At 55.1% G+C, this 22,503-nt stretch overlaps 1 protein-coding gene and 1 pseudogene across 1 annotated transcript; one reads left to right on the forward strand and one right to left on the reverse strand.

Annotated features, from left to right (window-relative positions):
* Window positions 1-1,421: 1,421 nt before the first annotated feature.
* DLL4 (delta like canonical Notch ligand 4) lies at window positions 1,422-10,943 on the forward strand. Its single transcript, XM_033190458.1, has 11 exons — window positions 1,422-1,829; window positions 1,942-2,211; window positions 2,724-2,781; window positions 3,602-3,865; window positions 4,299-4,359; window positions 4,445-4,575; window positions 6,373-6,542; window positions 6,723-6,942; window positions 8,051-8,753; window positions 9,253-9,361; window positions 9,899-10,943. The coding sequence occupies exons 1-11, from the start codon at window positions 1,764-1,766 to the stop codon at window positions 9,902-9,904; spliced, it is 2,058 nt and encodes a 685-aa protein (XP_033046349.1). The 5' UTR covers window positions 1,422-1,763; the 3' UTR covers window positions 9,905-10,943.
* Window positions 10,944-20,579: 9,636 nt separating this feature from the next.
* Window positions 20,580-21,118, reverse strand: LOC117069255 (annotated as a pseudogene).
* Window positions 21,119-22,503: the final 1,385 nt, after the last annotated feature.

Genomic DNA, 22,503 nt, shown 5'->3' on the forward strand with positions numbered 1-22,503 from the left:
GCAGCTGTTGGGCTCCTCGCCGCTCCCCTACCCTTACCGCCTCCCCCGGGTTCGCGCCGCGTCCCGGCTCCCCCCCGCGCTGATCTTATCGCCCGACTACAGCCATCACCTCGAGGGCGGGCTGACAGCTGAAGACACAGGGCCCCCGCCGTCCTCAGCGTCGCAAAGAGAGAGCTCCCCTGCACCCCCCGAGACTGGGAGAAGCCGGCCCTCCCCGGTCTGAGGCCTCCGGGGATCACGCCGGGTTCCGAGAAAGCAGCTGCGCTGCTGCCGCTTGGAGGAGTGGAGCCACCCGGGGGACCCTCGCGGGCGAGACTTGTGAAGCCACCTGAAACTCAAACAACTCCGCACACCTCCAGTTCCAACCCACATCCCGCCTTATGAGGCGAGGACCCGGGCCGACCCAGCCTTAGTCCCTCACCTTGATTCTCCAGTGGCCTGAGCCAATTCTGGCGTCAGGAGACTTCCTTCTTGCCCCAGCGGAGCGACAGGGCGCGGCCGGGGGTTTGGGGCTGCTGGGGTGGGGGGAGGCAGTGGGCGCAGGAACTGAAGCCAGACCCAGGTGAGGGGACGCGCTGGAGGCGGGGCCAGAACCTCATTACCATACAGCTGAGGACGCGCCCCCCTCTTACCTCCCGGGCCACGCCCCGCCCTCCCCCACCTCAGGGACCACGCGTCTGGGTCTCTGGCACGCGCCAAGCCCTGGCAGGGGGCAGAAGGGAGAAGGCACGCGCTGGGCACGCCCCCGCAGCTAGAGAGGGAGACGCCCAACAGGTGCACAGAAAGGGCCCGGAGCCTTAGACCCTTAGCCCCTAGCCTTGCTCAGAGTGGCCACGGAGAGGTTAACGCTTCTGCTGGCTTCCCTGCTGCGCTGGGGACGCGTGGTGAGGTGGGCACTCATAGGTTGGGGGCCGATGAGACAAGGGCTCCCGAAGGTCCAGGAAGGAAAACGAGATCGGATTTCCCTAGCGCTGGTTTTCGCATTCCAGGTTTAAGTTCTTTTTACCTGCTTTAGAACACTAGGTAACTAGTGCCTGCTGCGGACGCACAGCCTACAGCGACTACCTAGTGTCTCCGCCCCCAAGACCATCCCCGAACCACCCGCTCACCTCCTGCCCCATTACCGGCCAACCCCTCTATCCTCCGGAGGCAAGGGTCTCAGCCCTTAACCCCGCCATCACGGAGGACTGGTCACCTCGGCACGCGCAGAGCTGGAGAACCTAGAGGTTGCTAGCTGCACGGAGGGGCGGGAACCTGCGCCCGACTGGCTGACGGGGAGGGGGGAGCGGCGGGGGCGGAGGCCCCCTCCGGGCGGCGCTGGGACTGTAGCTGCTAGAGGCCGGGAGGGGAGGGGAGAATGACCATGAGTCTGAGTGACAGGCGGCGAGGAGAGGAGCCAATATATATAAGGAAGGCTCCCAGCGCGCAGGTTTCAGTAGCGGCGCTGCGCGCAGGCCGGGAACACGAGGCCAAGAGCCGCAGCCCCAGCCGCCTTGGTGCAGCGTACCCCGGCTCTAGCCCGCTTGCAACCCCAGGATTAGACGGAAGACACGTCCTCTGCGCGGTCGCCGCCCAGTCGCAGTCACCTGGATTACCTACCGCGGCAGCTGCAGCGGAGCTAGCGAGAAGGCCAAAGGGGAGCAGCGTACCGAGAGGAGCGCCTCTTTTCAGGGACCCCGCCGGCTGGCGGACGCGCGGGAAAGCGGCGTCGCGAACACAGCCAGATTCAGGGCCCACGGGTGGAGAGAGCGACGCCCCAGGGGATGGCGGCAGCGTCCTGGAGCGCCTCTGGCTGGGCGCTACTGCTGCTGGTGGCACTTTGGCAGCAGGTAACACGTCCCGCGCCCTCTCCGTCCCCTCTGCCGCGTTCTGGGCCTGAGCCCCGGGCACCAGCTGAGCTGACCAGTCCCCTCCCTCCTTCCCTCGGTCCCTGTGCAATAGCGCGCGGCCGGCTCCGGCGTCTTCCAGCTGCAGCTGCAGGAGTTCGTCAACGAGCGCGGCGTACTGGCCAGTGGGCGGCCTTGCGAGCCCGGCTGCCGGACTTTCTTCCGCGTCTGCCTTAAGCACTTCCAGGCGGTCGTCTCGCCCGGACCCTGCACCTTTGGGAGCGTCTCCACGCCGGTATTGGGCACCAACTCCTTCGCTGTCCGGGACGACAGTAGCGGCGGTGGACGCAACCCTCTCCAACTGCCCTTCAATTTCACCTGGCCGGTGAGCACAGCCTGGGCGCATTGGGAGGTCGCAGAAGCCGAGAGAGGAGGCGCCCTGGGACCAAAGCCCCCTCCCCAGATTTCCTTGCACACCCCCCACCCCCCAAAAGCCCAGGATGCGTTCTCTCCTGGCTCTTTCTTTCCGACTCTCTCTTGGGACCTGATCCCAGAGAAGGCTGTCACCAGTCTGCCTCTTCCCAGTTTATGTCCTCCCGTCCCCAGCTCTTGGGACACAACTTTCATTACCTAACACACTGGTGCGGTACCCTACCAACCGCTCCTTCAGTGGCTCTCGCTTACACACTCTCTCGTCCCTCAACCCTCTCTCTACCGGGGGTTCTCCTCTCGCCTTCCCTGCTCAAGCGCTACACTGTGCGCAGCCCGGTTATGTTGACCCGGGCGCAGTAACTGAATCCTGCAATTAGATTAATTAGACAGGCTGCCGCAAGGCACCCCCACCTCTCCCGGCTTGCTCATCTCGCCATCTCTCCGTTCCCCCACCCCCTTTCCCAGGGTACCTTCTCACTCATCATCGAAGCTTGGCACGCACCAGGAGACGACCTGCGGCCAGGTGAGTAGCTCGCTCCGCCACCACACGGGGGCGACACGGCGCAGCGCCGAAAGAGTTAATCTGTTCTAGGCGGGGGAAGTGCGGGCTTGGGGGTGGGAGGCAGGACGCTTAGCTGGGCCTGGAGCTGCGCCCCGCGCTGGACGCTCGGATTCCGCTCGCTGCCTGGACTCAGAGCACAATTGCGTTTCCTGCGGGTTATTTTTGGCGTGGGAACGCGGGGAGTACGGCGGTGAGAAAGGCTGAAGCTGCCAGCGCCGCTGACGGGCCCCTTCCTGTATTTTACACCTTTCGCGAATTCCGCTCCTTTGGAAAGGGAATAATGGCTTTGGGATGTTGTTCTGACACAGAGGAAAAGGATATTTCAGCAGCACAACAATTCTCACTTTGAAAAGGAAAAAAGAAAACCATTACCCACCTCTGGAGGCAGAACCCCTGAATGGGCACCAAAGGACCCCCTGCTCCCAGGGTCCTCCCTAGCCTGGGGAGCTTTTCTTTCTTTTTTTCTTTTTTCCATTTTGACCTCTTTTCCTCTTTCCCCTCCCTATCTGCCTCCAAGACCCTGGGATATCTTAACATCCTTCTATTGTCCCCTTTTTGAATACTATCAGGCCCCCTGCACATGCACACACATAGGGCAGCTACGGAGCGGGGCTTTGGGTCTCTCTGGCCTGTTCTTGCTGGCAGGTGGGGGTCATCTGGATAACTGGGCTGATTTGTTGGCTGATCACCATCATCACAGCCAAGAAGGACATTGGCCAGCCGTCACTGGCACCCCTGGGGACTGGCGACCCTTCCCTGACCCAACCCTCTGCCCCCTCAGAGGCCTTGCCACCAGATGCACTCATCAGCAAGATCGCCATCCAGGGCTCCCTAGCTGTGGGTCAGAACTGGTTGTTGGATGAACAAACCAGCACCCTCACAAGGCTGCGCTACTCTTACCGGGTCATCTGCAGTGACAACTACTATGGAGACAACTGCTCCCGCCTGTGCAAGAAGCGCAATGACCACTTCGGCCACTATGTGTGCCAGCCAGATGGCAACTTGTCCTGCCTGCCCGGTTGGACTGGGGAGTACTGCCAACAGCGTAAGCAGCCAAGCTCCCACCTGTGTGGAAGGGGAGGGTCCCCCGAGCAAACACAGTGAAGCTTCTTGGTCACGGCTTGTCTCCCTTGAAGAGTGGGTCTGGGCCTCCTACTAGCTGGGCCTCAGGGACACCTAGGGACACCAGGGACAGCTAGGGATGCTGAGGGTGGGCTGGGCCTCAGACCTCCTCTCTCTTCCCAGTGCTCCTCCCATCATGCCAAAGCCCACAAGAAGCCCATGATGACATTCCATCCAGCTTGACTTCTCCTTCCCTGTGCCATCATTTCACTTTAAGATACCCAGGGCTCCTCTGGGAGGCCAGGAATAGGAAGTGGGCCCAGGAGAGCTAGGGAACCCCCAGGGCCAGCAGGGGAGAATGGAGCTTAAGAGTCCTTGGCATCCCAGCCTCACCCAGCTCTGTGTTCTTCCCTTAGCTATCTGTCTTTCGGGCTGTCATGAACAGAATGGCTACTGCAGCAAGCCAGCAGAGTGCCTGTGAGTAGGGGACAGGAAGTGGTGAGTGGGAGCCCTCCCTTGGCCAAGGCCTCTCACCTCACTCTGCCTCTCTCTTGTTCCCCAGCTGCCGCCCAGGCTGGCAGGGCCGGCTGTGTAACGAATGCATCCCCCACAATGGCTGTCGCCACGGCACCTGCAGCACTCCCTGGCAATGTACTTGTGATGAGGGCTGGGGAGGCCTGTTTTGTGACCAAGGTGAGTCAGGGTGAAGAGAGGATGCAGAGTGGGTGGGAGAGATGGAGCTGGGGGGTGCAAATCCGATTTGTTGCCTGGATCCTTCTTACTTGGTGACTGCAGACTTGGCTTTCCCATGATCTTCCAAGGATCTAGGGTCTTTTAAGGATCTTTACAACTTGCCTAGAATGAGGCAGTGGGTCCTTCCCCAGGTGCGGAGGCAGGGGGTGGTGGAGCCAGGGTGACTGAAGAACCCAGGAGGATGACAAGGTCGGCAGCCTGGAGGTTGCACTCATAAATCCTAGCAAGGCCAAAGAGAGAGGGATGCCAGTTTCAGTTCCTCTTTCTACCCTGTAGTTACCTATTAACCCCCTGAGTGTTTGCTTACCTTCCAGGGCTGTTTGAGCAGCTCTCCCCTAAACAGCTGTCTGGTGGGGTGTGCCCACCGGCCACCTGAGGCTGTGGGTGAGCTGGGCCTCTGGGCGGAGTGGCATCTAACCGACTTTTTGGTGTGGGCACAAACAGCCTCCCCTGCTCTTACCTAGTTACCACCTGCCTGAACCCATGCAGTCTCTACCTGGTGTTTAGGGGTAGTCACTCTCTGGCTATACAGGGGCCTTTCAGTCTCAACCTTAGGGGAGGAGGAAGCCTTTTTTCTTGCATCCCGCTAGCCAGCTGCAGCCTGTGCCTCCCATTTTCAGGATCAAATGGGTGCACCTGCTGCCCAGAGACACCAGCGCAGCCCTGGGTAGGGTGGGCAGAGGGCTTGCCAGGATGGAAATAAATTGCCTAGGCCCTGACTTACTGTCAACAAGGGTCTTGAGATTCAGTCCCTGTGTTCTGTGTGTGTGTGTCTGTCCCTTTACTACCATCCCCGCCCCAACACTCACGCATCTGGTTCCTGCTCATTCCCTTCCCTCTCCACCGTATTTGCTCCCAGGTGACACAGTCATATACTCATTGTATGCAAACACAGCACTTGCAGGCCCTATATTTACTCTGTCTGGTTCTCCCTCCCTGTCCTTCCCAAATAAAAAACCAAATACTTATATTTCAAAATGCCCTTGTAACACCTCTTCATTTAAAAAGTGCCCGATCACTGCCTGTGGTGGCTCACATCACTCCTCTACCATTTCTACCTGTTGAAATTTTATCCCTACTTCCAGGCTTATCTCAGCTGCCCTCCTCCGTGACGCCTTTTCTGACTTCCTCCCCAACCTGTGCCCTTGCCCTCCGCTCTTCTTCCTTATCTTCCTCCTACTTGGGTTGGCAGTTTGTGAGTTTCCCTGGCAGGACGGCGTCTTCCAGTTCCAGTTGTGTTGTTTCACTTTTGGTTGACTGCACTGGTCATATGTGATTCAAGGTGCTTTAAGAAACATGATTTTAGACCGGGTGCGATGGCCTGTAATCCCAGCACTTTGGGAGGTCGAGGCGGGTGGATCACTTGAAGTCAGGAGTTCGAGACCAGCCTGGCCATCCTGATGAAACCCCGTAAAAATACAAATATTAATCGGGCACAGTGGCGCATGCCTGTAATCTCAGCTACTTGGGAGGTTGAGGCATGAGAATTGCTTGAACCTGGAAGGCGAAGGTTGTAGTGAGCCTATATCACATCACTACACTCCAGCCTGGGTGACAGAGCGAGACTCTCTTAAAAAAAAAAAAAAAAAAAAAAGATTTTATCGGTAGTGGAGGAAGGATGTCTGGGCCTGGGAGACTTTGAGTTGAGGTGTCTTTGAGCCAAACATGGGCTGTAAGGAGCCTAGAGGTGAGTGCCTTCCCTGGCCCTGCTCACCTGCTTGGTTCCTGTTTCTGCAGATCTCAACTACTGCACCCACCACTCCCCGTGCAAGAATGGGGCCGCGTGCTCCAACAGTGGGCAGCGAAGCTACACCTGTACCTGTCGCCCAGGCTACACGGGCGCGGACTGTGAGCTGGAGCTCAGCGAGTGTGGCAGCAACCCCTGTCGCAATGGAGGCAGCTGTAAGGTGAGGCCCAGACCAGCTCAGGAAGACAGAGGTGTCAGGTGGTGTCTGGGCATCCTTAACCTAGGCAGCCAGTGGATGTACAGCCATGGGCAGGCATTGTGGGCAGGTGGAGCCCAGCCTTCAGTCATGCATCCCTGCCCCCCAGGGTCTGACTTTGGCTCCTTTATGGTATCTCTCCAGGACCAGGAGGACGGCTACCACTGCCTGTGTCCCCCAGGCTACTATGGCCTGCATTGTGAACATAGCACCTTGAGCTGCGCCGACTCCCCCTGCTTCAATGGGGGCTCCTGCCGGGAGCGCAACCAGGGGGCCAGCTATGCTTGTGAGTGCCCCCCCAACTTCACCGGTTCCAACTGCGAGAAGAAAGTGGACAGATGCACCAGCAACCCGTGTGCCAACGGTATGTCCTGCTGCCCTTCTAACCTGGCGGACGGGCACTGGGGCAGAGAGAGACTTCTGGTGAGGGAGGGTCAGGAGAGGAGCGAGGCATTGTCTGCCACTCCGGACCCCCATCTGCTCCGGAGGGCGAAGAGCTTGCTTGATCAGCTGGGAGGGCTGTGGAAGTGGAGCTGGTTAGTAGCACGCAGGCTTTAGGAGCAGGGGTGGTGTGCACCCTGCACAGCTTCCATTCCTATTCCCATGTCAGAATGCTGTCCTGGCTGGGGTGGCCTCTGACCCTCCCCAGGAAGTCCTGAGCTGGAGAGAGGGATGTTGGAGGCTCCGTGTTTCTCCTCAAAGGAGGCAGTGATTCAGTCAGAGCCCTGCTCCTGGAGGCCTCATCTTGCCCCGTGCCCAGGTAGAGCATGAGGTAGCATGAGGCATCTTGAATGTTCGCACCTTCTGAGGCACAAAGCCTGTTGGTAATCCTTGTCTATCTGGCTCCCAGGTGACCCTCTGTGAGGCAGGCAGGCAGGCAGGGCTTAGGAGCTGGAGAGGGGTGGGAAAGGCTGAGAGGGAATCTGCTCTCTCACTGAAGCCTCTGGCTTTGCCGGTTCTTCATCACTGAATGGAAACTAGAACACCTGTCCTCTGTCCTTCATGTGGTTGTGAAGATGAAGTAAAACAATCACGATTGCACTTATCTGAGCATTAACTATATACCAAACATGGGCTCTTGACTTCATGCACCTTCCTAGCTATCCTACGAAGGGGCTAGCATTCTACTCCAGTCTAACAAGTGGGGAAACGGAGGCTTAGGGACACGGTTAAGCAGCAAGCGCCAGATCTCAGGCCAGAGAGACAGCTGAGGTCCAAACTCAAGCCTATCTGTCTGAGTCTACGTTAAAGTTCTGTAAGATGCTAGTCATTTTAATACATGAGCCCACTGAGGCCTAGAGAATCAGGGTCATGCTAAACTCCAGGTCTGCTGACTCTGTGCAGTTCTCTTTGTAGTGGGCTCTGCATGTGGAGGTAGAAGGGCCGGAGCATGTTCCTGGAATGGGGCTCCCACCCCATGCCCCAGGGGGCTCCTAGGCTATCACTGACTTGTGTCTCTTGCATCCTCACAGGGGGACAGTGCTTAAACCGAGGTCCAAGCCGCATGTGCCGCTGCCGTCCTGGATTCACGGGCACCTACTGTGAACGCCACGTCAGTGACTGTGCCCGTAACCCTTGCGCCCATGGTGGCACTTGCCATGACCTGGAGAATGGGCTTATGTGCACCTGCCCTGCCGGCTTCTCTGGCCGGCGCTGTGAGGTGCGGACATCCATCGATGCCTGTGCCTCGAGTCCCTGCTTCAACAGGGCCACCTGCTACACTGACCTCTCCACAGACACCTTCGTGTGCAACTGCCCATATGGCTTTGTGGGCAGCCGCTGCGAGTTCCCCGTGGGCTTGCCGCCCAGCTTCCCCTGGGTGGCCGTCTCCCTGGGCGTGGGGCTGGCGGTGCTGCTGGTGCTGCTGGGCATGGTGGCAGTGGCTGTGCGGCAGCTGCGGCTTCGACGGCCAGACGACGGCAGCAGGGAGGCCATGAACAACTTGTCAGACTTCCAGAAGGACAACCTGATTCCTGCCGCCCAGCTTAAAAACACAAACCAGAAGAAGGAGCTGGAAGTGGACTGTGGCCTGGACAAGTCCAACTGTGGCAAACAGCAAAACCACACATTGGACTATAATCTGGCCCCAGGACCCCTGGGGCGGGGGACCATGCCAGGAAAGTTTCCCCACAGGGACAAGAGCTTAGGGGAGAAGGCGCCACTGCGGTTACACAGGTGAGTGGCACCCGGAAGCCCAGGGCCTGGCCACCAGCCTGACATGGTTCTGCCTGGGCCCCTCCTAGGCCAGGTGGGAAGCAGTTAAGCAGCTGGGGTTTTGTTACTGACAGGAAGATCCTCCAGTAGGATTTCTGCCAGGGGTCCTTTGTCCTCTCCTCCCATTCATTCATTTGTTCATTCACACATGTCAAGTGTCCCTAGGGTGTCTCTTGTGACTTCCATCTTTCCATAGTGTGGCTTGCCTCTAGTGGCAACATTGGCTTTTTGCAGGGCTCAGACCCTTCTGGTGAGGTTGGGAGGCCTGTGGCTCTCTTAGGGGCCTGTTCCTAAGTGTCCCTGCGCCGCGCCCCCCCGCAGCAGTCCAGCATCGGGCACTTCCAGCCCCTGTGTCTTCCCTAAGAACCAGTCTGCAGGTGCCCTTTGGTTCTTCAGGGTCCTCCCTCCCCATGAGCCTCTCCCGGTCCTGCCCTCACACACCTGTCTTATGTTCCCTCAGTGAAAAGCCAGAGTGTCGGATATCAGCGATATGCTCCCCCAGGGACTCCATGTACCAGTCTGTGTGTTTGATATCAGAGGAGAGGAACGAATGTGTCATTGCCACGGAGGTGAGTGCTGGGCTCACCTTCCCTCCTGGCTTTTGTGGGTGGGAAAGTGGCCTGGTCCCCCTTGACCCATGGACTCTTCCTGAAGGGTAGGTCGGAACCCTGCCTTGGCAGGCCAAGTTCAGTGGATCCCTGATCCATTTGGTCCCTGCTGGTCTCACTGCCTTGGGTCCCTACTGGCCTCATTGCCACAAAGGGCATGACACAGAAACCATGGTGGCAAGCCTGGTCTGGTCCTTTCCTGCTGTATTGGTGCTGGACTGGGCAGCCATATGGCACTGCTTGCCAGCCTCTGATGGGTGAGGGAGCCCCTCACCCCTTATGCTCCTTCTGCCCCTTTCCATTGGCTTCCTCTATTGACCTCATGAGCACAAGCTCCCAAGCCCGTGTGTGTGTTGGGCTGAAGACTGGGGAGAACTGCTCCACCTGCCCTTGGCCCCTGCCTGCCCCATCGGCTTCTCCCAGGGAGGCCCAGGGAGGGCCTAGAGGGAGTGCGCATGCCCAGGGTAACCTGTTTCCCTGCCTTCTGCTTGCTCCCAGGTATAAGGCAGGAGCCTACCTGGATATCCCTGCTCAGCCCCGCGGCTGGACCTTCCTTCTGCATTGTTTACATTGCATCCTGGATGGGACGTTTTTCATATGCAACGTGCTGCTCTCAGGAGGAGGAGGGAATGGCAGGAACCGGACAGACTGTGAACTTGCCAAGAGATGCAATACCCTTCTACACCTTTGGGTGTCTGTCTGGCATCAGATTGGCAGCTGCACCAGCCAGGGGAACAGAGGAGAGGAGAGATGCCACTGGGACCTGCCCTGCCAGCAGTGGCCTTCAGGGGGCTCCCTCTGGGGCTCCGGCCTGTTTTCCAGAGAGAGTGGCAGTAGCCCCATGGGTCCTGGAGCTGCTGTGGCCTCCACTGGCATCCGTGTTTCCAAAAGTGCCTTTGGCCCAGGCTCCATGGCAACAGTTGGGCCCAAATCAGAAAGGAGAGAGGGGGCCAGTGAGGGCAGGGCCTCCTGTGGGCTGGAAAACCACTGGGTGCGTCTCTTGGCAGGGTTTGCCCTGCAGGTGAGGTGAGTGCTTGAGGGAGGGGAGTACTTTTTGCCCCACGCCTCCAACTACCATATGCGGGCCTGGCTCTCTGGTCTAGGTCCTTTGGGCAAGAATGTCGATCTACCCGGCTTCTATCACCCTCTGGCCCTGGGCTCCTGTAAGCAGACAGGCAGAGGGCCTGCCCTCCCACCAGCCAAGGGTGCCAGGCCTAACTGGGGCACTCAGGGCAGTATGTTGGAAACTCCATTGAGGGGGAAATCAGGTGCTGCGACCGCCTGGGCCCTTTCCTCCCTCAAGCCCATCTCCATGACCTCGAGGCTGGGCTCTGGTCCACTACTGCCCCAGACCACCCTCAAAGCTGGTCTTCAGAAATCAATAATATGAGTTTTTATTTTTATTTTTTTTGGTAGTTTATTTTGGAGTCTAGTATTTCAATAATTTAAGAATCAGAAGCACTGACCTTTCTACATTTTATAACATTATTTTGTATATAATGTGTATTTATAATATGAAACAGATGTGTACAGGAGTTTATTACTTATTGGGTCCTGTCTTTGTGATGGCACCCCTGCCCTCTCACCCAAAAAACTCAACTCCCTTCCTCTACTGCTACCTTGTGCCCCGCCAGAACCCCTGGGACCTCTGCAGACACTTGGATTTGGCATGTCGCACCCCAGGCCCTTGTCTTCTTCCGTTCCTTGAGGAGCTGAGCCTCACCCATCTAGTCCCCAGCCTCAGCCAGCCTTCCCTGCCTGCTGACTTTGAGTTAGCACAGCACCCCCTTCCCTCTTTATGCCCTCACTATTCCTTGAGGCATGTTCCTCCTGACCTGAATCACTTCTTCCTTCCTCTCTTCAAGCCTGAAAAAGCTTATGGGGCTCCCTAGTTCTGCCTGTTTTTCTCATACTCAAAAGGATTCTCTTGGCCGGGCGCGGTGGCTCACGCCTGTAATCCCAGCACTTTGGGAGGCCGAGGCAGGCGGATCACGAGGTCAAGAGATCGAGACCATCCTGGCTAACACGGTGAAACCCCGTCTCTACTAAAAATACAAAAAATTAGCCGGGTGTGGTGGTGGGTACCTGTACTCCCAGCTACTCAGGAGGCTGAGGCAGGAGAATGGCATGAACCTGGGAGGCGGAGCTTGCAGTGAGCCGAGATCCGGCCACTGCACTCCAGCCTGGGCGACAGAGCGAGAGTCCATCTCAAAAAAAAAAAAAAAAGCATTCTCTTGTCGGAGTATGGGATGGGGCCTCTGCACCCTGGTGACATCTGGGTCCTTCCTCCTGCTGTTGCAGGGTGCCTCGCTCTTTTCTTAGCCCCAGCAGGGCACAGGTCTTGGGAGACAGGGCAGGAGGGAGGTTTGCCTTGTTTTTCCTCTTTGTAGCAGACAAGAGCGCTGACAGTCTGAGAACCTTGTCTGACCAGGGCTGCTAGAATTTATTGAAGACTGCAAAGACAGGGAGAAAGGAGGTGGCCTTCCCTGAGTCCAGGTTTCTCTTGCTGAGGCACTAATGAGGGAGTTTCCAGTCTCACTAGGAGTTTCATGCCTAGCTTCCTCTAAGGCACAGGATGGTCCCTAGGGTGCCACAGCCCCTCTCTATAGCCGAAAATATGCTCCATGGAGAGCAAATTATGAAAAAATGAGCCACTGACAAAAAGCTGAGCAGATGCTCCCAGCTCTCAGCCTGTCCACAGTAAAGCAATATAGACCCACCAGATGCCCTGCTCCTAATGGAGTTCAAGGGTTTGGAGTGCTACTTACCCTCCCTTTTTTCCTCTCTTCTTGACACAGACACACCATGCCCACCCCAGACCTAGGTGCTTATGCTAGAGACACGGGAGCATGCACACGCTCCATGCCTCACTCATCGCTCCCTGTTCCCTTCACTGTACACACAGGGTATCAAACAGGAAAGCATTCAGGGAACCGTTCCCACAGCCTGAGCCGGCAGCAGGGGGAAGAACAACACGACCTCACTCTTCCTGCCCAAAATGAAACAGGAAAACAGCTCCCAGGCCCTAGGGGGGTGCGGGAGGGGGAAACTGGGCTGGGACACGAAGGCAAGATGACGAGGCTCCCATGTGGGGGACAGGTAGGACACCCGCAGGCCTGCACGTCCACAACACCAGGCTGTGACGGGCTGCACTGGCTGCCAGACTCGCAGAGAAGAGCCGCGGAGAAGAGTTGACTGGCAAAGCTCACAGCTGCTCTGATGGGCTAGATGGGGAGCTGGAGAGCCCACCAAAAAAGCTGGCTTTCTGGAGAAGTGGGGACCCGTGGGGAACTTGGTCTGCGCAGCTCCTACCTGCAGCTCATGCCAGGCTCCACCTTCAACAACATGCCAGAAGCTGGGCAGGCACTTGGGGTGTAAACAGGCCTCGGCGGAGGAAGCCCCTCTCCCCAGGATTTCCTGAGAGTCCAGCCCCTTCTGATAGGTGAGGCACCCAAGACTTTCCTGATCACTTGAGTGTCCTGGGATAGAGGAGATCTCCTGGGCTTGGCAGAAAGGAGGCCAGATAATAGTTCTAGACTCACTGTGAGGTGCCTTCCACAGGTTAGCAAATGCCCACCTTTAATTTGCATGGGTATTTTACCAGGGAATTCAGAGTTTAGTAGTTCCTTAACAGCTTGGAGCCAGTGCCCTGCCTGGAGAGTCAATTTGACCCCACGGTGACCTGAGGACAGCTGCTTTTCCAGGGCCCCTGGCTCATAGAGTCAGGGAGGGGTTGTGCAGAGGGAGAAATGACTTTATTCTGCTTGCTCAGCCAGGGTCCCCTCTCCGGCCTCACGGACAGGGTCAGCCTGGTCAGGAGGTAGGGAAAAAAGGACAGTGGCTCTCACCTCCCCCATCCCAGGCTAGAAAAGGCCACCAGACTAAACCAAGGTGGTGTGGATGCTCCATCTCTTGACTAGGACCCACAGAGCTCTCCGTAGTTCCCCTCGCCGCAGCTCTCCCAGCCTCTCCTCATGGGTCCACAGGATCAGCAGCCCCAGCCCTCCGCCCCACGTGGCCTGCTGCATTCCGGGAAAGGGGTGGAAGTGATTCACTGGGGGAACTGTGACTGTCCCTTCCTCGGGCGGGGATGCGCCTGCGAGGTTCCAGTGGCCTTCCCTGGGCGGCTGCGCCGTCCCTCGCGCCTAGGGCACCCCGAGTCCTGCGCTGCGGCGGAAGGGGCAGGTGCGCCTGCCCGCCTGGGTCAGCCCTCCACCTGCCGCCGCCGCGCCCCGCAGCTCTCGCGGCTCCCCACCCCCCGCGCTCTTTGTTACAGCCCGACTTCCTGTTTGCGGCAGCCGACCCGGCTCACTTCCCGGGCCGGGAAGCCGCCGAAGGCCGCGAGCTTCTCGGAGGCTCCCCCGCCCGCTCGGCTCCGCCTCCTGCCTCCCCAATCTCTCCCGGGCCTGGGAGCCCGCGCCGGGCCGCTGCCGCGGGAAGCGGAGCCGCGGGCGGGCGGGCGGGACTGCGAGGGCGCTGCTTCCTGGCACTAGAGGGCGCTGCGCGCCCGTCGGGGCTGCGGGCGGGAGGGGCCGTCGACCCGGGGAGGCTCTCTGGGGCCCCCCTTCTCCGTCCGGGGCCGATGAGACTAAGGCGGCAGGGGGCGGCCAGACGCCCGAGCTCCCTCGGGGCTCCGAGCCCCTAAGCTGAACGGGTAACCTGGGGAGAACCCAGTGCCGGGCTTTCCCCCAAATATTCTCACAGTGTCCAGGGGAGCAGGCCCTTTCCCCTGGCCCCGCCATCGCAGCAGCCAGCCCCCCTCGCAACCCCACAGGCCTCCGGCCATCCTGGTCCAGAGACATCCTCAAGGGAAGGGAATGGCGTCGAGCAGGGCCGGTCACCGGTCTGAGTTATGAGGCTGGAGCGCCCTTCCAGCGCCACCCCTCATTACCGGGTGCTCTGGGACAAGTCCTTCTACTTCATTCCTTCAACACTGATTAGCACTGGAAGCAGGACTTGCTGTCTGCCCAGGGCCGCTAACCATCTAGCTGCTTATCCTTAACCTCTCTGCGGGTAATGCCTGTTAGGCGTTACTAGGGGGTAAGTTGTGAGCAGTGTTGTAACCTCTGCTGGTGGGTTCATCCTCCTCAAGCATCTCTAAGTGAGCCACTTTCTGGAGCTCCCCCTGCCCCGGCCCTCATCAGCAGGGTGGGACCTAGGGAGGTTGGGGTCTGGCAGGATAGTCCCAGTGTTAGCAGCGGCCAGTCCGTGGGGGTCTGCAGCAACCTCAGTTCTTACCGCCTCAGAAGAAAGAATTCCACCGACGGGCATAAGGCAGAAGGAGAGACTGAGGCAAATTTTAGAGCAGGAGTGAAAGTGTATTACAAAGTATTAGAGTAGGAACAAAAGGAAGTAAAGTACACTTGGAAGAGGGTCAAGTTGGCGACTTGAGAGATTCAAGTGCGCGTTTGACCTCGGACTTGGGGTTTTCTATGTTGGCGTGCTTCAGGAGCCTTGCATCCCTTCTCTCTGACTCTTCCCTGAAGATGGGCGGTCCGCATGCCCGAGGCCTGCCAGCTCGTGGGAGGGATTGCGTGTGCAGTGTGCTTACTGGATTGTGCATATGCTCACTCGAGGCATTTTTCCCTCACTACTCGAGCATTCCTAGAGGAAGCTCAGATACCAGTTGAGCTCCGCCATTTTGCCTCCTAGTGTACTCGCTTGAGCCCACTTGCCCTACTCCTGAGATCTTATCGGGAAGCTGCTGATCAGTTTCAGGTGTTTCTCTCTATTGAGAGACTGCCTTTCCCTGGTGCGGGCTGCAACAATTGTTATTTTAGAGAGGGTAACAGCCACCTGACCATCACCTGATGGTTGCCTGAGATTCCTGGTGGGGGTCGAGGGTCCTCTCCTGTGCTGCGCCTGTCTACCTACTGACACCAGCAGTAGCCCTAGGACCAAGTAAAGCAGCTGAGATCACAGGTTTCTGTCACCATCACTTCCGTGTGCCCCTGCCTTCCAGGAGCATCACTAATCAAGGTCAACCTCCTCTGATGTAGGTAGGGGTAGAAGGGAGGCCCTTGCTGTGGGAAGGGACAGCAGGACCCCCAGGTCCTCAAGAGTCACCTTCCCTTTGGAGATCTGCCACAAGTGACTTTTTACCACCCTTCCCTGGCCTCTGGGGGGCATGGTACCCCTTAACACTCTGGTCAAGAGTGGGCTCAACTTATTTCCTTCATCCCCAAAGTTTCTCTGAGGCCAGGGCACAGGGCCCAAGAATCCAAGTGAGTCTACAGCCTGACCTCATGATGGTAACTAGCATCACAGGAAAATGGATTTAGCAACAGGTCGGCTCTGGCCCAGAAGCACCCTGTCTCATGGCACCCCCTGTAGGGCAGAGCCACAGCCCTGCCAGGCATGGCTAGCCTGTCTGTCTTTAGTGACCCCTCCTCCTGGTGGGGCTTGGGGTTTTGCACATCGGCACTGGCCATTTGACTTGTTGGAGGATTGCTCTCCCTTTCCCACAGTGGCAGGTGTTGGGGCAAGGCTCATGGTACTAAGCCCAGTCTGTTGAGTTTCACTCCTCTACCAGCAACTCCCTTCCTCAACGCTTCCTCTTCTCCCTCTGGTAGAAGAGATCTGAAAGCTCCTGGACATTCTCTATTCTATTAGCAGTGGGCCCTGGGGAAGAAGGAATCCCAGCTGCTGTCCTTCATTGGAAGGGCTTCACCGCCTTGGCTCCCTGTGGGCCACAGAATCTACAGCACCAGCCAGGCCCCTTGTGAGCGCCCTGACTTCTCCACATGGCTGGTTTTCTGAGGCTTCTCTTCTAGAGCCAGGTCCCACCACAACACAGCATTTCCATGAGATCTGAGGCTCACCCCAACCCTGTGGATCTCCTCTCTTTGCAGCCCTGGCACCCCACTGAAATGTTCCGCACTACAGCTTCTCCTCAGCCCTGCAACTGGTTGCTTCCTGTCCCCACAAACTGTACTTTTCTCTCTCCTTGGAATTGGGAGCACCACCCACCAGTCCTCTATTGGAACCCCAGCTTCTTTCCTTCCAGGTAGATGAGGACTGAACTCTGGATAACTGGAACACCAGCCACCCCACAGGTGCCGGGTCAGCCGGACCTCTCCACCTCCGTGGAGGCTAGAAAATGGGCAGGAAGCCAGGTTTTTCCACCATCCCAGGCACCCTTTTGCCAGGATATGAGTGAATCTCAACAGTCCCTGCTTTCGTGGACCAAGGGCCAAGCAGCCTTCCCCCCTTGGCCATGGGTTTGGCTGGCAAGCCCTGTAGAACAGCTGCCTGGGACTGTCTCTCCCTCTTCTGAGGTGGACTGTATGCAGGGATCCTCTACCTCATCTGCCCCTCCTTTGGCCAGAATGTCGGTGGGACCTAGGTCCTCTTTGCATAAGACCTGAAGACCTGCGGACACGCCTTTCAGAGGTCTGTGGGAGGTTATGGTTCCTCATAGATGCTGGATTATTTACTAATTTATTTATTTTAGCACCTTCACTCCATATGCATACACAGAAAATCTCTCTTGGCTCAAGCAACTGTTTGTTCTGTCAATAGGATGTTTATTCCGCTAATAGTGTGCTTGGGTGAGACCATTACCCATTCTGTCTTTTAGAAACATGCCGTGGCCGGGAATGATGGCTCACACCTATAATCCCAGCACTTTGGGAGGCCAAGGCAGGTGGATTGCTTGAGCCCAGGAGTTCAAGACCAGCCTGGGGAACATGGGGAGACCCCGTCTCTACAAAAATGCAAAACAATTAGCCGGGTGTTGTGGGATGCACCTGTAGTCCCAGCTACTCGGTAGGCTGAGGTGAGAGGAGTGCTTGAGCCTGGGTGGCGGAGGCTGCGGTGAGCTGAGATTGTGCCATTGCACTCCAGCCTGGGTGACAGAGCTAGATCCTGTCTCAAAAACAAACAAAAGGCCGGGCGCGGTGGCTCAAGCCTGTAATCCCAGAACTTTGGGAGGCCGAGACGGGCGGATCACGAGGTCAGGAGATCGAGACCATCCTGGCTAACACAGTGAAACCCCGTCTCTACTAAAAAATACAAAAAACTAGCCGGGCGTGGTGGTGGGCGCCTGTAGTCCCAGCTGCTCGGGAGGCTGAGGCAGGAGAATGGCGTGAACCCGGGAGGCGGAGCTTGCAGTGAGCTGAGATCCGGCCACTGCACTCCAGCCAGGGCGACAGAGCGAGACTCCGTCTCAAAAAAAAAAAAAAAAAAAAAATTAGCTGGACATGGTGGTGCATACCTGCAGGTCTCAGCCACTTGGGAGGCTGAAGTGGGAGGATCGGTTGAACCCAGGAGGTCAAGGCGCAGTGAGCCATGATCATGCCACTACACTCCGACCTGGGGGACAGAGTGAGACCCTGTCTCAAACAAACAAAAAACACGGCCAGTGCAGTGGCTCACACCTGTTATCCCATCACTTTGGGAGGCCAAGGTGGACGGATCGCTTGAACTCAGGAGTTTGAGACCAGCCTGGGAAACATGACAAAACAACAACAACAAAAAAAAATTAGCTGGACGGTGGCAGGTGCCTGTAGTCCCAGCTACTCAGAAGCCTGAGATGGGAGAATCACTTGAGCCTGGGAGGTCGAGGCTGCAGTGAGCCGAGATTGAGACACTTCACTTTCCTGGATGACACAGCGAGACCCTGTCTCAAAAAAAACACCCCATATTCCTTTGGCACCCTACTTGCTAGAACAGTCTGTGAATTGCATGGCAAGGATGGAGAGTGAGATAGCTGGAGATGTCCTCTACTGATCCTAAAATGCTTACCTTGATCACTTCCTCCTGACCCACCTCATTCTTCTGCGCTATTTCAGAATGAGAGGTTCACTATGGCTCTGCCCTGGATGAAATGGAAAGTGAAATTGTCTGAAGTAAAGACAATAAGAAGTCAACATTTGTTGAGTGTTTCTGTGTGACAGGTACTGCCTATGGTATTCTTTCTTTCAATCCTTTTCAGGCCCTGCAAGGTCAATGCTATTACTTATTCCCTCTTTACAGTTGAGAAAACCAAGAACTAAAGACACCATGCCTAGCGTCACTCAGCTGGTACATGGTGGAACTGAGCTCAAATATGAGCAAGGTGAACTTAGAGGCAGTGTCTGGGAAGGCTTTTCTTTTCTTCTTCTTCTTTTTTTTATGATCACAGGCCACATTTTTAAAACTGACAACTGAATCTCTACATACATACAGTTTTGCTCACATTATAAGTGGCTCAACAATTATATTAATGATGCAAACTCATGAAAGTTTACATAAAACTGCTGCTCTAGGTTTCGGTGCATTTTGTCTCTCTCTTTTTTTTTTTTTTTTTTGAGATGGAGTTTCGCTCTGCCGCCCAGGCTGGAGTGCAATGGCATGATCTCAGCTCACTGCAACTTCCGCCTCCCAGGTTCAAGTGATTCTCCTGCCTCAGCCTCCTGAGTAGCTAGCTGGGATTACAGGTGCCTGCCACCATGCCCAGCTAATTTTTGTATTTTTAGTAGAGACAGGATTTCAATATATTGGCCAGGCTAGTCTCAAACTCCTGACCTCAGGTGATCGGCCTGCCTCGGCCTCCCAAAGTGCTGAGATTACAGGTGTGAGCCACCACATCCAGCGGTTTTGGTGCATTTTTGTGCCAGCTACTTCAGTAGGTAAAACAAACATAATGAACTCAGCTACTTGAGTCCATGAGAACCAGCTGTCAAAAAAAGCACGTGGAAAGTGTATGCATAGTAGGGTTTTAAGAAAAGGCCCCATATTCTCTTTCACAATTAGGACCACATTCCAAAAGCATAATTTTAGGTTGCTACAGTGTCTTCTCTGCTACAAATCATTGTTTCAAAGGTTAAATAAACAAGAAGGTAACTCACATAAAAGTGTTTTAAAACATTTTTCCTATTCAAAATAAAATAAAAATATATGATCTCCATAAAATTTTACTTATATGTATATGTATATGTGTGTATATATACATATGTGTGTGCACGTGTGTGTGTATTATATAAATTATATATTATTTATTTATTTATTTTGAGATGGAGTCTCATTCTGTTGTCCAGGCTGGAGTGCAGTAGAGTGATCTCAGCTCATTGCAGACTGCAGCTCCCGGACTCAAGCGAATCTTGTGCCTCAGCCTCTTCAGTAGCTGGGATTACAGGTATGTGCCACCACACCTAGCTAATTTTTGTTTTTTTGTATTTTTAGTAGAGACAGAGTTTCACCATGTTGGCCAGGCTAGTCTCAAACTCCTGGCCTCAAGTGATCCACCTGCCTTGGCCTCCCAAAGTGCTGGGATGACAGGTGTGAGCCATCGTGCCCAGCTCATGTCCATAAAATTATAAAGAGATTATATCAAAATGTTGACCAGACAAGCCAGACCATTTGCCTTCACTGATTGCCTTGGAGGGCAGAGCACATGTGTCATCTACAAGGAAGGGGAGATGGGGGTAGAGTTCCCACTCTCCCCATGCCTGTGGAGTAGGGGCGGACAGGAGCCCTTTGGCTTCCCTGGGGTTTTGCTTCCTTGTGTACAGAATTGAGGGAGGTCGGCTAGATGGCTTTTAAGAGACCCCTCAACTAAAAGTCAGCTTGAGATCCCATCTTTGAGCAGACATATAGGGGTGGCAAAAGAAATGGATTAAAAAACAGATGGATGAAGTCTTTCTCACCTTTTGATACCATCACTCAGAAGTATTCTGTACTATAGTTCAAGGAAATCTTTGCCCGGTACTATTATAGGGTACGCAATGAGGCATCTGACAATGACATTTTTTATAAAAAAGAAAAAACAACAACAAAAAGCAAGTTTTGATAAAAATGTAAACAGGCTATGCTAAGTTTGGGTGGAAAAACAATGCACCACCATGTTACTACCAGCAGTCAGGACGTCCTGTCTCTGAATTGTAGGAGCCCCCAGTCTGGTTGGGAGAAATGCCAAGGGAGGTGCATGTTCAGGCCATCCAACAGAGACCTGATGAGTGCACACCACTCAGGATATGGAGAAACAGGGGCCCAGGAAGACAACTTTAATGAAACTGGTTCTAAAACAAAGGATGCAAGAGAGTCAAACGATCCAAAGAGAGTGATGGCTTCTCATTTTCTGTCCCTTACAGAGACTATAAATATCATTTCTTCTGGAATCTAATACATTTCCAAAATGCATCACTTATATTTTCCTCACGAGGCAGGCACACATTAGGCATGTGACAGTCATATGAATTATTTGTGAGCCCCAGGGCTTCCAGGAGCTTTCCTGGAGCTTATGGTCAGAGGCGTCCTGAGATTTCAAATAGTAAAGCTTTCTCCATGGCCACATGTTCCTTTGATGTTTGGGTTATTGAACACAAACTCACTGGATAATTTGTCTTCAGCATAGACTATTTCTGTTCCTAAAAGTGTTAGTTGTGCTTTCTTTTTGATTAACACCCTGACTCCATCTTGAATAACTTCTTCATTGAAATCTCCTTTGTCTTCGTTTATTCTAGAATATAAGAAAGGTCATTACAGGCCCTGGTTCAGACACCAACTTTTACACCTAATGCTCAGGCTTATCTTGAAGAAGTTATTTTATCTTGTTTACTGCGGAAGGTGTCAGACTGCGGGTGGCCCTCGTGGGCTGCAGCTTCCTGTTGCTCACAGCCTGGACAGTCCTCCGGACTAAGGAAGCCAACATCTTTGTCATCCGGTACCCAGGTGCTTCAGGCCTGAGCTCGGCGGCCTCAGCCTCTTTCTTTGGACATAGCAGGCCCATTGATGCCACCAGCTCTGGCACACGGTGCACTCAGGCCTCTGGGAAGGTTTTTCATCCTTCAGGAATTAGTAGCATTATAAAGCAACTTCATCCTTTGGCGTATAAATTAGCATCATTCCCTAGCTCCTAAAACAGCCTTCCCTTGTTTCAGATAAACATGCTGACTAACACCAGGAGGTGATGCCAATCTCTGGTAAGAGAAGAGAGAAGGAACAGATCCTCAGGAGATAAGAAGTAGCCACCCGGAGGGGAACAACAAGGAAACGGTTAATTTGGGAAAGATCTAAAAAAAGGAAACCACCATGTGCACATCACGTGCACATCACGTGCGACTCTGCAACGTGGAGGTGATGCCTGGGCCCATAGCCTCTCAGGAGCTGGCACCTCTGTGGGCATGACATCAGCAGCCCCCTCCTGGGGGGCGTTAGAAGGAAAGACGGGAAGGGTTTGCTGTTGAAGTTACAGAGAGGAACCAGCTAAGCGAGTGGTTTGCTGCCTGGGAGTGTCCCACTGGGAGGAAAAGAGACAGATGTTGCTCGCAAGAATAAGCAAGGAATGGGGACAGGGAAGACATGTTCCCAGGAAGGTGTTGCAGATCCCCTGGGCCAACTTCTGTAGAGATTCCTATTTTGAGGGTCGAGGTTGAACTTGTGTTATGTGGGACATGGGATATAGCCCTGATCTTTTCCAAGCAACAGCCTCACTTATTCTACCTATATTTGTGGCGAATCTTCCACGTGCCTGGCTTGTGTTGGTTCTCTTGGGCCTTCAGTGATGAACCATGCTCTCGGGAAGCGCTCAGGTGAGTGACAGGCAGGACGCAAATGATTCCCAGCCAGGAGGCTCTGGAGCTGGCCCAGCTGCCTTCCGACCCAGGCTCCACTACTTTCTGCTACGTCACCAACAGGGCTTACCTAGCTTTCTTGCATGCTCATCTGTGAAATGATATTTACCTCACAAAATAGTGAAGAAATGTGTAATTAGAATGGATGATGTAAAGGCATTTAGCAATTGCCTGGCACATGGTATGCACGTAATAAATGAGTGTTTCTGTTGTAAGCACGAGTTGGAAGGGGCAGATCAGTAAACTGCAGTGGCGTAAAGTGTTGTGGCAGCACAGAGGACGGAATGTCTGACTCTGCCAGGAGCAAGATCAGGTTATTGAGGACATTGCCAAATGAGTTATGAAACACTGCGACTTTGGTCAGGGTGGGAGGAGGTCTGAGAACAGGCATCATGAGAATGTTCCCTAAATGTTTCAGGTATGCTATCCATCCCTCCCCCACCAGAAAACCACTAATGACTCTATAAAAGTAACTTTTTTTTTTTTTTTTAGACAGGATCTTGCTCTGTTGCCCAGGTTGGAGAGCAGTGGCACAATCATGGCTCACTG

This window comes from Trachypithecus francoisi, unplaced genomic scaffold (assembly GCF_009764315.1).
Source record: "Trachypithecus francoisi isolate TF-2019V2 unplaced genomic scaffold, Tfra_2.0 Lachesis_group3, whole genome shotgun sequence".
Lineage (NCBI taxonomy): Eukaryota > Metazoa > Chordata > Mammalia > Primates > Cercopithecidae > Trachypithecus > Trachypithecus francoisi.

Excerpts from the sequence above, each read along its gene's own strand:
- DLL4 (XM_033190458.1), top strand. The coding sequence starts at position 1,764 with ATGGCGGCAGCGTCCTGGAGCGCCTCTGGCTGGGCGCTACTGCTGCTG. Across the intron at positions 6,543-6,722 it reads GCAATGGAGGCAGCTGTAAG|GACCAGGAGGACGGCTACCA; the intron begins GTGAGGCCCAGA and ends GTATCTCTCCAG. Across the intron at positions 6,943-8,050 it reads CAGCAACCCGTGTGCCAACG|GGGGACAGTGCTTAAACCGA; the intron begins GTATGTCCTGCT and ends GCATCCTCACAG.